We start from the raw sequence: 15,998 nt of genomic DNA, 5'->3' as shown, positions 1-15,998 counted from the left end.
TCTGTAGAGAAAACTCAACTCAAACAGTGTTATTTACCAGGAGGAAGGTGGGAGATGAGGTATGCTTGAGGTTATATGGGAGAAACTTGGAGAGGGTGGGGGCCTTCAGGTTCCTTGGGGTATACTTTGATTCTAGACTGACCTGGGCAGAACACATTGAGAGAGTGGTGGGAAAGTGTAAGAAGGTGCTAAATGTGATGCGCTGTCTGACGGGGAAGGAGTGGGGGGCTGGGCATTCCTCATTGAAGAGTATGTACAGTGAGGGGAAAAAAGTATTTGATCCCCTGCTGATTTTGTACATTTGCCCACTGACAAAGAAATGATCAGTCTATAATTTTAATGGTAGGTTTATTTGAACAGTAAGAGACAGAATAACAAAACAAAAATCCAGAAAAACGCATTTCAAAAATGTTATAAATTGATTTGCATTTTTAATGAGAGAAATAAGTATTTGACCCCCTCTCAATCAGAAAGATTTCTGGCTCCCAGGTGTCTTTTATACAGGTAACGAGCTGAGATTAGGAGCACACTCTTAAAGGGAGTGCTCCTAATCTCAGTTGTTACCTGTATAAAAGACACCTGTCCACAGAAACAATCAATCAATCAGATTCCAAACTCTCCACAATGGCCAAGACCAAAGAGCTCTCCAAGGATGTCAGGGACAAGATTGTAGACCTACACAAGGCTGGAATGTGCTACAAGACCATCGCCAAAAAGCTTGGTGAGAAGGTGACAACAGTTGGTGCGATTATTCGCAAATGAAAGAAACACAAAATAACTGTCAATCTCCCTCGGCCTGGGGCTCCATGCAAGATCTCACCTCGTGGAGTTGCAATGATCATGAGAACGGTGAGGAATCAGCCCAGAACTACACGGGAGGATCATGTCAATGATCTCAAGGCAGCTGGGACCATAGTAACCGAGAAAACAATTGGTAACACACTACGCCGTGAAGGACTGAAATCCTGCAGCGCCCGCTCAAGAAAGCACATATACAGGCCCGTCTGAAGTTTGCCAATGAACATCTGAATGATTCAGAGGAGAACTGGGTGAAAGTGTTGTGGTCAGATGAGACCAAAATGGAGCTCTTTGGCATCAACTCAACTCGCCGTGTTTGGAGGAGGAGGAATGCTGCCTATGACCCCAAGAACACCATCCCCACCGTCAAACATGGAGGTGGAAACATTATGCTTTGGGGGTGTTTTTCTGCTAAGGGGACAGAACAACTTCACCGCATCAAAGGGACGATGGACGGGGCCATGTACCGTCAAATCTTGGGTGAGAACCTCCTTCCCTCAGCCAGTGCATTGAAAATGGGTTGTGGATGGGTATTCCAGCATGACAATGACCCAAAACACACGGCCAAGGCAACAAAGGAGTGGCTCAAGAAGAAGCACATTAAAGCCAGTCTCCAGACCTTAATCCCATAGAAAATCTGTGGAGGGAACTGAAGGTTTGAGTTGCCAAACGTCAGCCTCGAAACCTTAATGACTTGGAGAAGATCTGCAAAGAGGAGTGGGACAAAATCCCTCCTGAGATGTGTGCAAACCTGGTGGCCAACTACAAGAAACGTCTGACCTCTGTGATTGCCAACAAGGGTTTTGCCACCAAGTACTAAGTCATGTTTTGCAGAGGAGTCAAATACTTATTTCCCTCATTAAAATGCAAATCAATTTATAACATTTTTGACATGCGTTTTTCTGGATTTTTGTTGTTGTTATTCTGTCTCTCACTGTTCAAATAAACCTACCATTAAAATTATAGACTGATCATGTCTTTGTCAGTGGGCAAACGTACAAAATCAGCAGGGGATCAAATACTTTTTTCCCTCACTGTATGTTGCATTGATCCAATCTGTAATAGACTATGGAAGTATAGCATATGGTTCGGCAGCCCGGACCTCACTGGAAAGGCTAGATGTCATACAGGGGCAAGGACTCAGAATATGTAGTGGGGCGTTTCGGACGTCCCCAGTGGCTGCATTACAGGTGGAGATGGGGGATATGCCGTTGCAGATTAGGAGACAGCAGCTGGCAATGAATTACTGGGTCAACCTACAAGGACATGGGGTGTCTCAGCCTGCGAAAGGGATTTTACAGGCATGCTGGGAACATGAGCGAAGATCGAACACAAGCTTTGGGTGGGTGGGTAATACCCAGGCGAAGGAGATGGGACTGTATGGAAGGGAGTTTAGTCCAACTGTAGTTATTCCTGTAAATCCACCATGGCTACTCCCGTCTCCAGTAGTTGATCTAGAAGTGTTGGAGAGACTACAGAAAGATAGGGAGGGTGTTGATCCAGCTGATTTCTTTAAGAGACGTCTGGAAACTGTGTATCAGGACTTTGTGGTCATTTACACAGATGGTTCAAAAGATCCAAGGACAGGACGTACTGGGTCAGCATTTGTAGTGTAGGAATGTGGGGTGGAAGTCAGGAAACGTATTTCAGATCATCTGGCCGTATATACGGTGGAGCTGATGGCCATACTGTTGGCCTTGCAGTGGGTGGAGGAAGTTAAGCCAGACAGAGTAGTTATTTGCTCTGATTCATGTGCAGTGTTAATGAGTCTCCAGTCCTTTAGCTCACGTCGCAGAGAAGACCTGCTTTATGAGGTGCTACAAACCCATGGCAGGATTAAACAGATGGGTATTCAGATAAGATTTACTTGGGTTCCAACCCATGTGGGGGTGGAGGGGAACGAGGCGGTAGATGAACAGGCTAAACAAGCACTTAGTAGTGGGGATGTTGATGTTGAAGTGTCAATGAGCAAGGCAGAGGCAAAAAGACTGATACATACAGTGATGGTGCAGAGATGGCAGAAGCAGTGGAATATAAAAAATAAGGGAAGGCATTTATTTAAAGTGCAGAGGAAAGTCGGGGAGGGGAGGACGGCAGGAAGGGACAGAAGAGAGGAGGCTATTTTTACAAGATTAAGGGTGTGACACAGCCAGTTGAATAAGACATTAAACGTGATAGGAAAGCATCCATCAGGAAAGTGTGATTATTGTCAGGAAATAGAGACTGTGGAGCATGTATTGCTGCAGTCTCAGAGGGAAAGAGAGAGGATTAGATTTAGTATGAGGGAGAAGGGGATGCAGGAAATTAGTTTAAAGAGTATATTGAGTAGAGCGTCATTAGATATAGTCTCAAATATGTTGTAATCTTTTTTAAAGAGAAACGGGGTTGGCAGGTAGGATTTAGTTTATCTCTGTCTGTGGCCCACACTCCAGTGCGTTAGGTGGCGGTAATGCACCATAACGTTGGATGCCAACCGCCGATAAACCCCACTGAAGAAGGAAGTAAAACTGGGAGCGGGTTTGTTTTGTTTGTGACCACCGTTCTTTCCTCGTGGATGAAGCAATACTAGTTGAATACCCAACTTTCAGTCCACTGAAATATGTCTAAACTACAGTTGTTTCGTGTGTTTTTAAATGAGCGTTTAACTGCGGCTGCTGTGGAGATTTTTGGGGCAGTTGAGCAAACGGTAGTGGACTACCAGGAGGAGAATGATCGGCTACGGAGACTGCTGCGGATCACACCGATTATACAACAATGTAACAAAGGTTCGTGTGTAGATCTACTGAAATGTAGATAACTAGCAGTTCTGCTCAATAAATAAACTGTTTAGTCTTTCAGTGATCACCATTTCAATATGTTTTATTAACTATTAACAGTTTCTAAACCCAAAGGCCCAACATTGCGAGACTTCCGGGGACGCTTGCGAAGCAGACTCGGCAGACCAGGGGCCTCATTTATAACTGTCGCTAACGTTAACAGGACACATTGAATATCTGCTTGAGTCATTTCTGAAAAGATTGCGCAATTACACAAATATTAAGATTTATAAACGTGGCATACGCTTGTTTCCCATTTATAAATTAGGCGTGAACGAGCATTAAAACCCCGCCTGAAAAACGCACATCAGTCACCGTTTTATAACACGCACGTTTGCTGTATACTTTGGAAGTATTGGAATTAGGCCTTGGCCGTTTATAAAGGAAATATAGCAACGGCGAACTTGATCAGATGTGTTGGCAGAATGTTTAAAACTTTTACAGTGATATTTGTTATATTTGACCGTTTCTGAAAGAAAAAAAACAATGGCAAATTGTTGTGGACCTGTAAACAGATTGTTTGAAATCAATAGCCTGATGATTTGCGTTGACTTTTTCCCCCAACCGAAATATTCTGCACTGCCCGCGAATTCTGAAACATTGTCTAGCCGATGTCTACTCGAAAAATGTGAATCTATACAATAGGCCTATGCCTAGTTACAGTGGAAGGCCCTATAACCTACACACTTCAAAGCAAAATATGAACTCTCTGTTAATCTGTTAACTTCTACTATATATTATAAACCGCGCTCCCCTTTGGATACATAAAATAATAGCCAATCTATTAGGCCCAATATAAATGAGATGCGCGTGGTAATTTGCTGTAGGCTAAAGCTACTTCGGGAATATGAACCCATCATGGCCAGAAAAGGTGGTGAGGAATTTATTCAGCAATGGTTATGAAAATGTTTATAAATTAAATATTGTTTATTTGAGACAAAATAACGTGACCCTTCTGTTCAATGGTTAATGCGCTCCGGATCACATAGAGCAAAATACTTCAAATAGTTTATCTATTTACTACTGTAAAGTGGTTCCAATTAAATGAGTGATGGGACTTTTGTAGGCCTATAAGGCTACTTCGTGAGTATGAAACCATCACAGTCAGAAAAGGTGACAAATGTATTCAGCAAATCTTATAAAATTGTTTGAATAAGAGTGTCATATTTCTTTGACTGAGAACACCATTCTCATTTACAGCAACAACCTTGGGAATAGTTACAAAGAAGAGGAGATGAATGAACAAATTGGAAGCTGGGGATGATTAGGTGGCCAGATTGAGTGCCATGAGATCTTTAGTGACCACAGAGAGTCAGGACACCTGTTTAACATCCTATCTGAAAGACTGCACCCTACACAGGGCAATGTCCTCAATCACTGCCCTGGGATATAAAAATGTTTTGACCAGAGGAAACAGTGCCTCCTACTGGCCCTCCAACACCACTTCCAGCAGCATATGGTTTCCCATCCAGGACCAACCCTGCTTAGCTTCAGAGGCAAGCCAGCAGTGGTGTGCTGCTGCTGAAAATAGTGCTGCACAAGGTTGCTACTTTTGCCTTAATTGCAATTCAATACTTAAACCACTCGAAACTGTGCATATGCATGTTCTAAAGTTTGCGGGAGGATAAGCATATTCTCGTGTCAAGTTCAGTTTTTATAAATGCCTACTTTTGCTTGAAAACTGGCACACATGTTTTGGGGCAGGTTTTGTGTGTCAGCTACATTTATAAACGAGGCCCCAGGGTTAATCACTAGTTACCACAGCCACAAAGTCATCAACCCTGCCTATTTCTACAATTTTGAATTACAATTTATCTTCTTAAAATGGGATTTTAAACCTGACCTTAACCACACTGCTAACCTTATTCCTAACCTTAAATTAAGCAGATTTTAGTTTACATATATATTTTTTACGATATACCCAATTTTGACTGTGGTTGTGGTAACTAGTGGAAACCGCAGACCAGGCCAGGTTAGAGAAGTCCAAGAGAGAAGTGAAAAAGTATTCAGTTGTAAATGTCCTTGATTTCTAAAGGCACAACCTATACTGAACAAAAATATAAATGCAACATGCAACAATTTCTAAGTTTATTTTCCTAAAAATGTGGGGCTCAAAACTGCCCTGAATGACGGGTTTCCACTGGTGATATACCACACCTGTCAGGTGGATGGATTATCTTGGCAAAGAAGAAATGCTCACTAACAGGGATGTAAACAAAGTTGTGCACAACATTAGAGAGAAATAAGCATTTTGTGCGTATGAAAAATGTTATGGGTTATTTTATTTCAGTTGATGAAATATTGGACCAACACTTTTATATTTTTGTTCAGTATAGATTCAAACCAATGTTTTAAGTAGCTGAAGATGTCATTACTACAAGATCGTGACACTGGCACTTTTAGATTTTCGTCAAAAACTACTTCATATGGAGTTGACGGTATGCACAAGCGCAGTTCGGCGTGACACGACCATTAGACCCAATGAGGGAGCACTATTATCTGGCGATAAATCAAACAGTAATCTGCACTGCTTGGTCATTTTGTCAATAACGCAGCATGGTATATCGTCCAGAATTGTACAGCATCTCTTTTCCATAAATTAACATTTCAAACTAGTTTTCATTGGGAAGACAGATAAAGCAATCACTTTTGCATGTGAAACACATAATCCTACTCATCACTCCACGTGCTTAATTACGTCACTTTTGTTTTGCGCCGCCTTCGACAAGAGCGGGCACCTGGTTTACACCCTAGAGGCAGCCCCGTTCCAAAATGAATGCAATCACTTTTCACCCGGTTCAAACTCCTTCTACCGGGGTAAACCGGGCCAGAGAAACAAACCCCCATCATTAACTGTATAGATGGGTTGTTTAGCAACAAACCAACGCATGCGCACCTATGGGGCAAAACAGATGGTTTTGGCTTAGATTGTTGTTGACATAAACTATATTGCAGCTGTGGATTTTGAACCCACACCCCAACCCATCTCTGTTTTTGAACTGGTTGCTCAATACAGCGCTGTTTTTGTTCAATTTAACGTTCTATTACGTTTCTATGTACTGAACGCAGCCCTGGTTAGACCCGATTACGTGTTTCTGCGCATGAGTTTAGCTAGCTAATGTCGCCATGACATCGCCTAAAAACGTGATCGGGGATTTCTATTGGAGAAGCAGTTTCTACATATCTTCATACCAAACCATCTTTGCTAATACTGTACATGCGTTGGGAAAAATAATGACGATACATGGATACAAACATTGTCACGAAAACCAGGAAGTTATTTTAATTTATTTATAAATTAACAAATACACTTGAAGTAAATGGCTTATCTTCAATTTATTGATAAGTACTTGAAAATAGATTATAGTAGTTCAATTATTGAATTGGAATTTATTTACTTCATGAATCTACTTACTTAAAGCTAGAGGCCTTAATTGAAACAATAATAAAAGTCACCCTGCCTCTGTTTTGGTAAAAAGGTGAGGGATGAGCCTGGAGAAATGGAACCACTCTCAAATTCATAGACAGAGCTATGGACGCAAGGACTGACCATCCATGATATCAACATTATAGTTTTAAACCATGTTTTGAGGCTATATTTACATTGTTTGCAAACGACAGTTGAACTAAGCTCATGAGGCATTTATACGTCATGTTATTTTAAGAATGATTTATTTATAATCAAAACATTTATGTAGCAACTAAGGATTCTAGTTTTAACTTCGAATTGACACCAATCCTGATGTCTAAAAGCTGTATAGATAACCTCTGCTCCTCTCTCCTTTCCTCCAGACTCCCTGCAGCTCTCTCTCGCTGTCTCTGAAGAGGAGGTTCTCCCTGATCAGCAGCACTGTGAGCAGGAGTGGAGCCCCAGTCTGGGGCAGGAGAACACAGAGCTTCCACAGATTAAAGAGGAACAGGAGGAACTCAGGACCACTCAGGAGGAAGAGCAGCTTCAAGGGCTGGAGACTGATATCATAGAGTTCAAATTCACTCCTTCCTGTATGAAAAGTGAATGTGATCAGGAGGACCCACTTCAGCCCTTGACTCTTCCCCAAACCCAGACTGTGGAGAACAGAGAGAGGGACCCTAAACAAGTGGATCTCACACCTTATGTTACTGTGACCCACCTTAAGGGTCTCTACAGTCCCTGTCACCCTCCAGATAATCAAAACAATGCCTCCAGCCAAAACCTAGCCGGAAGCAGCGACCCAGTGGCACTTGACAGCAGCCCACCATTGGATCCCAGTTCGTCATTGGATCCAAACCCATCAATGGTGGAACACTGTTTCAAACCCAGCACCACGTCTAGAAAACCTCACCGCTGCCGTGACTGTGGCGAAATGTTTGCTCTGAAAACGGACCTGCAGAGGCATGTGACTCTCTTTGGCTGCTTCTGCCAAAAAAGCTACCACTCCACCTGTAAACAAAAGGCCCATGTCCGACTCCGTCACAGTGGGAAACCCTGCACCAGCCCTGTTTGTGACAAGACCTTCAAACTCAAAGGGGATCTGTCCAAGCACATGATGATTCGCACAGGAGAGAAACCATTTAGTTGTGGTGACTGTGGGAAGAGCTTCAATCAGAAGTGGACCCTAAGGAAGCATAAACTGACTCACGCAGGAGAGAAACCATTTATCTGTGGAGAATGTGGGAAAAGCTTTTTACAGAAGGGGGACCTAAGTAGGCATATACGGACTCACACAGGAGAAAAACTATTTATCTGTGGTGACTGTGGGAAAAGCTTCAATTTGAAAGGGAACCTTAGGAAGCATAAACTGACTCACACAGGAGAGAAACCATTTATTTGTGATGACTGTGGGAAAAGCTTCAGTCAGAAGGGGACCCTAAGGAAGCATAAACTGACTCACACAGGAGAGAAACCATTTAGCTGTGATGACTGTGGGAAAAGCTTCAGTCAGAAGGGGACCCTAAGGAAGCATAAACTGACTCACAGAAGATAAACCATTTAGCTGTGATGATTGCGGCAAAAGCTTCACTCAAAAGTCTAAATTACTGATCCATGTAAAAACATCCACAAAGGAGGAAAACAGGATGAAAACTCAAAAGAAAGAAAATTAGGGCAAAGATCTATTTAGTCACAAGATGAGAATAAAAAGGCAGGATGTGGACAATACTCTGAGTACACGCTCATAGACTCACATCCAGTGGTTGGTGGAGTACGATAAGATGATACCTCTCCCAGGGACCTGCTCTCCATGCTTCAGGATGACAGTTTCTCTGATCTATTCTATTGATAACCTGCTGTTTCTCTCCACAGGTGCTCTCTGCTACTCTCTGGTCTACATGGAGGGCCTATCTACTTTACATCTGTCTGGAGGGAGAGATAGAGGTCACAGAATGAGGCTTCTAGTCTCTCAACATACTCCAAGGCTTTTTAGAGGAAAATACTGCCTTTTCAGGTCATGTCACAAGTGCCTTCTCTGACAGTGGCACTGCTAATTAATTGATGACATTTCTCCTTTCTTCCCACTAGATGGCACTCTTGGAGATGTGATCCCCATCACACCATCTCTGTTGAATGTAAAACTTGTTAGTCATTTCAAATCATTCTTCACAGACATATGAGGGTATAATGTTAAATTAATCAACACTGTTACCCATTACTAAACACATTAAAACACACACACTGTTTTACAGCCAAATAGGACCATGCTTAACTGAACCAGACATGACTGACCATAAGGGGATGTCATAGATCAGGGGTGTCAAACGTCCGGCCCACGGGCCGGATCAGGCCCGCAAACGGGTTTAATCCGGCCCGCGAGATGATTTTGTAAAGTATAAAAATGAGCTGCAATTTTTCAATAAAAGAAACTGCTGTTCCAATTGTGTTAAGCAAGCAAACTGTTTATACCGGGGCAGAGCAAATAGGTCAAGCAAGTGCAGCCAGTCCGGATGAGCTACTTTGTTTTGCCCGCGATATTTATTACGGCTTCTACTTTTAACATTATGCGCTTTGGCACCCTCATTGCCCCAATATGTCTCTGTCAAAAAAGAGAAAAGTGGACGCAGAGTGTTCCAAGAAAAATTGTCATCCTTCAATTTATTCACGGAATTGAATGGGAAAGCTGTATGTTTGGTGTGTTCACAGCATGTTGCAGTGCTGAAAGAATATAACCTTAGTCGCCACTATGTGAGTCTTCATGCCGACAAATATGACAACTTTCAAGGACAGTGGAGAAGAGAGAAGGTGAATGAACTGTTGGCGGGTCTGAAGAAACAGCAGTCTGTGTTTACTCACAGCCGAGACATCAGTGACGCTGCAGTGAAAGCTAGCTACCTCATTGCTAATGAAATCGCAGTGGCTTCAAAACCATTTAGTGAGGGTGAATTTGTAAAAACATGCATGATGAAGGCAGCGGAGATTGTGTGCCCTGAAAAGCACCAGGCTTTTGCAAATATCAGCCTGACAAGAAACACAGTTGCAGACAGGATTTCCGATCTTTCAGTGGATTTGGACAGCCAGTTGAAGCAAAAAGTAAAGTCATTTATTGCGTTTTCGGTTGCAATTGATGAAAGCACGGACATTACAGATGTTGCACAACTGGCCATTTTCATCCGCGGAGTTGATGACACATTGACCGTCACGGAGGAGTTCGTGGAGTTGGTGCCGATGACAGATACAACGACAGTAGCTGATATTTTCACTGCACTTGTCGGCGCGCTGGACAGGGTGACAAAGTTCAGAGAGAAAGTGCAATCTGCAAATGGAGGACGTGATTTTTGGACGTTTCACTGTATTTTGCACCAGGAGGCTTTGTGTTGCAAGTCATTAAAGATGGATAACGTCATGAATAAAACAAAGCTGCACTCAAGGCTCACGCACAAGCACTTGAATCACATCCTGAAGTTGGCTGCCACTCAGGATGTGACGCCTGATATTGATGCGCTGGTGAAAGCTAAAAGATGCCAGGTATCAGGAGTCAAATAAACTATGCAGCCCCACTTAAAGTGCTGCATGAGACACCCTGATATAGTTCTTTGATATACTTCTGTGAATCACTGAGGCATTGTGTGTTTGTGTGTTGTTTGTCCTCAGAATTTCAAATAACTTGAGGTGTTTTATGATTAATAGTGATGTTGTGCTTTTGGACACACTGTCCTCAGGCTCCAGCTTTATGTTTATATGTTTTTATGTTGATGTGCTATTGTTTTTAATTGATTTTATTTTATTTGTATATTTAACCTATTCTTGACTCTGTGGTTCTTGCACTTGTTTGGGGAACAGGATTTCATTATTTGTATCTACATTTCTGCCTGAGAAATGACACCCTGATATAGTTCTGTGATCTGTGAAACAGTTCTGTGAATCACTGAGGCATTGTGTGTTTGTGTGTTCTTTTTCTTTAGAATTTTCAAATAAACTTAAGGTGTTTTATGATTAATAGTGATGTTGTGCTTGTACTATTTTGGACACACTGTCCTCAGGCTCCAGCTTTATGTTGATTGTTTTCTTAGTATTAAAACAATCTGAAGTTGTTGTTTTTAAGTTATATATACCATGATTTTACCGGTCCGGCCCACTTGAGAATAGATTTTCCTCAATGTGGCCCCTGAGCTAAAATGAGTTTGACACCCCTGTCATAGATGGTGTGTACCGTGGGGTCAAAGGTGACTGTAAATCAGGATTAGGTTCATAACATCTGAGTGGTATACTACAAAGCAAGCTACTCAGGGTTTTCTAAAGCTAACCATCTTCAGTTAGCTTTACATTCCAGGTCAGGCTTCATCCGTACGACGACGGTGGGTATTGCTCGTCCCCCTGCCGCTAACTCTAGCAGGCTTGTAACTGCACGTGCACGTCGCACATGGCTAGTCGAACACCGAACTCTTCATTGAGACAATGCTGAAACATCAATCCATGGGCGAGTCAGTGCCACATTTTCATTTGTGACGAAATCAAAATGAAAGAAAGGCGATCTACAAATTCAGCAGGCTATGGTGTGAAATAGGTTTTTAGAAGTGCTGTCTTTATCTGATTACTTATCGTTAAAGGCTGACTTTGGTCTGCTTATCGCTTCTTATTCTATCTGTGGAACAGCATGTTGCATTTGTGGCCATATACATATATTCAATAGAAGGGTTTTGTAACCTCTAACCCTGTCAATTTGACTGTTAAACTCATGTGTACACTAGCAATGGCTGGCAGTCTTGACTTGAATGGGAACCACCATCTATGGATTATATGTCTCTGGTTGGTCGCGGCTGTCAGTTTGCCTTTTGCAAATGTCAAAATACAATAGTAGGAAAAACAAACCGTTTGGAAAGTCATTCCTTTTTTGTTTATTTTTGACAATTTTTAATTGAAAACAATCACAGTAATGTAACCCAGAAATGATTTGATATTGAGATGAAAACGGCTCCATTAGACCTTTAAATGCTCTCCAAAGGAGGACATATTTCCATTCTATACATGCAGGCTACTAGACTAATGAATACATAAATAAAACTAAACCAATGTTTGTGTATCAGTGTCCCTCTGCCGAAGAGATGTCTGTATGACATCTTACTCTAGCAAAATGAGATTGGCTAAGGCTAGCTGGCCAATCAAGTGGATCTAACACACTAACATGGATCCTTTCAGTGGGCTACAACAACATGAGAAGTGAGAATGTGAATTGTATTTCTCATCTTTCTCTCATTCCTTTCCTGTGTGGGTGGGTACATGATTTCCCTAGGGACTACAGGGGGTCCTGGTTTACCATTAGTAAGTCTGAGCACCCGTAGGCACACCATGTTCAAGAGGAGTGTCACAATGTTAACGTAATTACACACATTGCCTGCTACAGAGCTATAGGACAAACCAAGGTGGCCTCATCTCAAGGTTGGAATACATTTACTCAAGAGAATTCTACGCAGAATTTACTAATATACCCCTTTATCAAAGCAAGAACATGTCTAGTAAGACATTATTACTTTTCAAATTTTTTATTTTGCTCCGAGTCAGCTTGTTCTTTCAACAGGCAAAGCCAGAGCAGTGTACAAGACCTGCTTTTAGCCCATGTCTCTCTTTCTTAATAACCCGCACGCACACAAAAGGCAATCATGAAAATGGGACTGTAGTTGGCTAGACCACACCCCCTGCCTGCGGCTACTGGCTCCAGCTCCTTACACCTCTCTATGACAAAAAGAAACAGAGAGAAAGAGACAGCGGGCGTATGAGAGAGAGCCGATGAGCATGGCTCAAAACCGAACAGCTCTGTGTGTCACACTCGAATACATCGCATCCACAGCTAGGACCTAGGCGCGGATCGTCGCTTTCAAGACAAGCGCAACATCGGAGAGAGATTTTACGCATGGATAGAGAATGAATGCGCCGCTGTATCCAACAATCCCAAAACGCCGGGTTGGTCTCATTTTGCCACCATTAGAGCATCACTTGAATTACCATAAGGGAGCGACGAGAACCGAGCACAGTAGAAACAACGTCTTTACAACTGAGGAATAAGAGATTTTGCTCAAATGATTGAATAATTTACTTTTGATCAAAATCCAAATATTTTCATTTATTTGGAGGTGTAATTCTAAGGACACATATATTAAAGCACTTTGATAGCCATCATTAGGTCTACTTGGATTTGATCATATTGACACTTTGTTAGTAATCATGATGGAAACTGCTTCAAAAGCGCGTCGGCTGTCCAATGTGTCCAACGTGTCCAATATGTCCACGTCCAGCGCTGGGACTGAGGTAGGACAGAGCGATGTTCAGATTTGGGGGGACAGACCTTTACCTGTCGACTACCTTGGTGACATCTCGATCCTGGATGAAGGGAGATGGTCTAACTCTGGCGTGAAGAAACATCACCACAAGCACAACCTGAAGCACCGCTACGAACTGCTGGAGACATTGGGGAAAGGGACATACGGCAAAGTGAAGAAAGCCATCGAGAGACAATCCGGCAAAGTGGTGAGTTTTAGCCAACGGCTAATCTCCAATGGAACGGGTGTGTTACAACAAGTGAATAACACCATTATAATGTAGTTTGTGATTTAAGAACATCAACATACAACGTCTGACAACTGAATATAGTGATATTTTGGTGTTTTATTGATAAATATTCATAAACACATGTTTATGGTGTGTCAATCAGAAATCCCAAGGTCACTATAGCCTTCACTATAGTCAGTGTCAACTCGCGCACCCTGATGATGCCACGTGGGATTTCAGCTTTCCAATTTAAAGTCAGTAATGAGCCGATTTAATGTTGTTTTATGGCCATAATTACACACTTGGCTTCAGGAGACAAAATCAGTTGTATTGCCTCAGAGGTCACACTGCTTATACAAGATGAGTCAAAGGTCAGTTTAAAAATACATTGGGGTCCATGTAGCTAAATTAAGTTTATATTTATAACATGTGTTTTCAGTGTTACCAGACCTCAGAAGAATGAGTCTCTTGTCTAATTCTGTTGACTTTAACTTATGAGTTTTGATGAGCTGAGATGCATGAATAAAAGTAAAAATGTTTTGTCCCACTGAACATGCACTGACAAATCCATTTAATGATCCACCTTGAACCACCTGTAGCCATGAGGTGAATTATAGTGATCATATTTCAGGTATTTTGTTGACTAGCACTAAAATAGGTCTAGTGGGTTACTCAGCCTCTGTACTGTGTGAAGAGACAGTGGGAGAGAGAGCGCGAGCGAGAACCACACACACTTAAAGAGAGAGCAGAGAAAGAGAGAGATGCTGAGGGTATTATTTGACCTCTGGTCACCCCCTGGCTGGGCAACTAGAACTATCCAAGTGTGAGGTATGCAGGAGGAAAGTAGCCAGTCTGGTGGGTGTTTCCTCGGACTGACTAACACCTAGCTGTGAAGGAAGCAGAGGCTCTTGGAGGGGTTACGTGTGGGGTGCAGACACACACACACAACACAAACCCACATAGATGTATACACACACACACACACACACACAAGCCGAGAACTTCTCACTTGGTCGCTGTATTGATGAGGTACCTAATGACTTCAAACTGTGTGAACAGAATGAAGGCGAGAGAGGGGAAAGGCTACATTCTCACTGGTTATCCTGAGTAGCCAAGAAGAGCAGACACCACATATATACCGTACCCTTCTGTGTGGGCTTTGTCAGGCATAGAAATGCCTCCCTGTCCATGTGTAAGAGGTCTGGAGACATGACTGGTTTAGGACACCCTGCTTACTAGACAGAGAGAGAGAGAATGAGCCAGTGAGTGTGAACACACAGACAATACAAACAGAAGTCTGGATGGAATAGTTTGGGGATTATTAGGCCTTGGTGACGCATTGAGATTAGCTGCTATAAAACCACCAGCATAGCGTACAGTCTCCTGGCAGCTACCATGCAAGAGCTTTCAGTCTCCTGGCTGCTACCATGCAAGAGCATTCCGTCTCCTGGCTGCTACCATGCAAGAGCATTCCGTCTCCTGGCTGCTACCATGCAAGAGCATTCAGTCTCCTGGCTGCTACCATGCAAGAGCATTCAGTCTCCTGGCTGCTACCATGTAAGAGCATTCAGTCTCCTGGCTGCTACCATGCAAGAGCATTCAGTCTCCTGGCTGCTACCATGCAAGAGCATTCAGTCTCCTGGCTGCTACCATGCAAAAGCATTCAGTCTCCTGGCTGCTGCCATACAAGAGCATTCAGTCTCCTGGCTGCTACCATACAAGAGCATTCAGTCTTCTGGCTGCTACCATTCAAGAGCATTCTGTCTCCTGGCTGCTACCATGCAAAAGCATTCCATCTCCTGGCTGCTACCATGCAAGAGCATTCAGTCTCCTGGCTGCTACCATACAAGAGCATTCAGTCTTCTGGCTGCTAACATACAAGAGCATTCAGTCTCCTGGCTGCTACCATGCAAAAACATTCAGTCTCCTGGCTGCTACCATGCAAGAGCATTCAGTCTCCTGGCTGCTACCATACAAGCGCATTCAGTCTCCTGGCTGCTACCATGCAAGAGCAAGGTAGAGTGGGACTCTGAGTCAGTCAATCATGATACACATGGTTGAGTCGCCATTAGTGTGTACGTCTAATCTGTTGTGTCTGTCTGTCTGAACATTTGTGTACCCACCATGAACCTTTTTTCCCTATAGAGACATAAAGCACAGTCATATGGTGGAGGGTTGAGAGAGCCTTTAGATTGAATGTTATTTAATTATGCCACTTTCCCTGGCCTGGTCTGGTCTGGTCTGGTCTGGTAATGTTGTTATCAAGGCAGTGAGAGGAGCAGGTTGACAGGGTCAGCCAAGCAGCAGGAAGGGAACACTTCTATGTTGACCTGTCAGGGGACGCTGTGTGAGTGTGTGTGAGTGTGTGTAAGTGAGTGTGAGTGTGTGTGTGTGTGTTCTGCGGCAGCTTCTCTGAATAGATAGCTATT

At 42.9% G+C, this 15,998-nt stretch overlaps 2 protein-coding genes across 2 annotated transcripts in view; both read left to right on the top strand.

Annotated features, from left to right (window-relative positions):
* The first annotated feature begins 3,157 nt into the window (after nucleotides 1–3,157).
* Nucleotides 3,158–8,660, top strand: LOC123481049 (oocyte zinc finger protein XlCOF6-like). Its single transcript, XM_041871069.2, has 2 exons — nucleotides 3,158–3,563; nucleotides 7,407–8,660. The coding sequence occupies exons 1-2, from the start codon at nucleotides 3,398–3,400 to the stop codon at nucleotides 8,576–8,578; spliced, it is 1,338 nt and encodes a 445-aa protein (XP_041727003.2). The 5' UTR covers nucleotides 3,158–3,397; the 3' UTR covers nucleotides 8,579–8,660.
* A 4,126-nt stretch (nucleotides 8,661–12,786) lies between these two features.
* The window catches only part of LOC123485255 (NUAK family SNF1-like kinase 1), a gene marked incomplete at its 3' end in the record, with an annotated part of 6,821 nt that continues 3,609 nt past the window's right edge, over nucleotides 12,787–15,998 (top strand). The window contains exon 1 of the mRNA XM_045216190.1: nucleotides 12,787–13,548. Coding sequence (XP_045072125.1) covers nucleotides 13,246–13,548 — 303 coding nt within the window. The remainder of the gene's footprint in view (nucleotides 13,549–15,998) is intronic.

This window comes from Coregonus clupeaformis, unplaced genomic scaffold (assembly GCF_020615455.1).
Source record: "Coregonus clupeaformis isolate EN_2021a unplaced genomic scaffold, ASM2061545v1 scaf0633, whole genome shotgun sequence".
Classification (NCBI taxonomy): domain Eukaryota; kingdom Metazoa; phylum Chordata; class Actinopteri; order Salmoniformes; family Salmonidae; genus Coregonus; species Coregonus clupeaformis.
Note: the sequence above shows the minus strand (reverse complement) of the source record. Positions and strands in the feature narration are given on the sequence as shown.

Coding starts and splice junctions, on each gene's coding strand:
- LOC123481049 (XM_041871069.2), top strand. CDS start 3,398: ATGTCTAAACTACAGTTGTTTCGTGTGTTTTTAAATGAGCGTTTAACT. Junction 3,564..7,406: donor TATACAACAATGTAACAAAG/GTTCGTGTGTAG, acceptor CCTTTCCTCCAG/ACTCCCTGCAGCTCTCTCTC.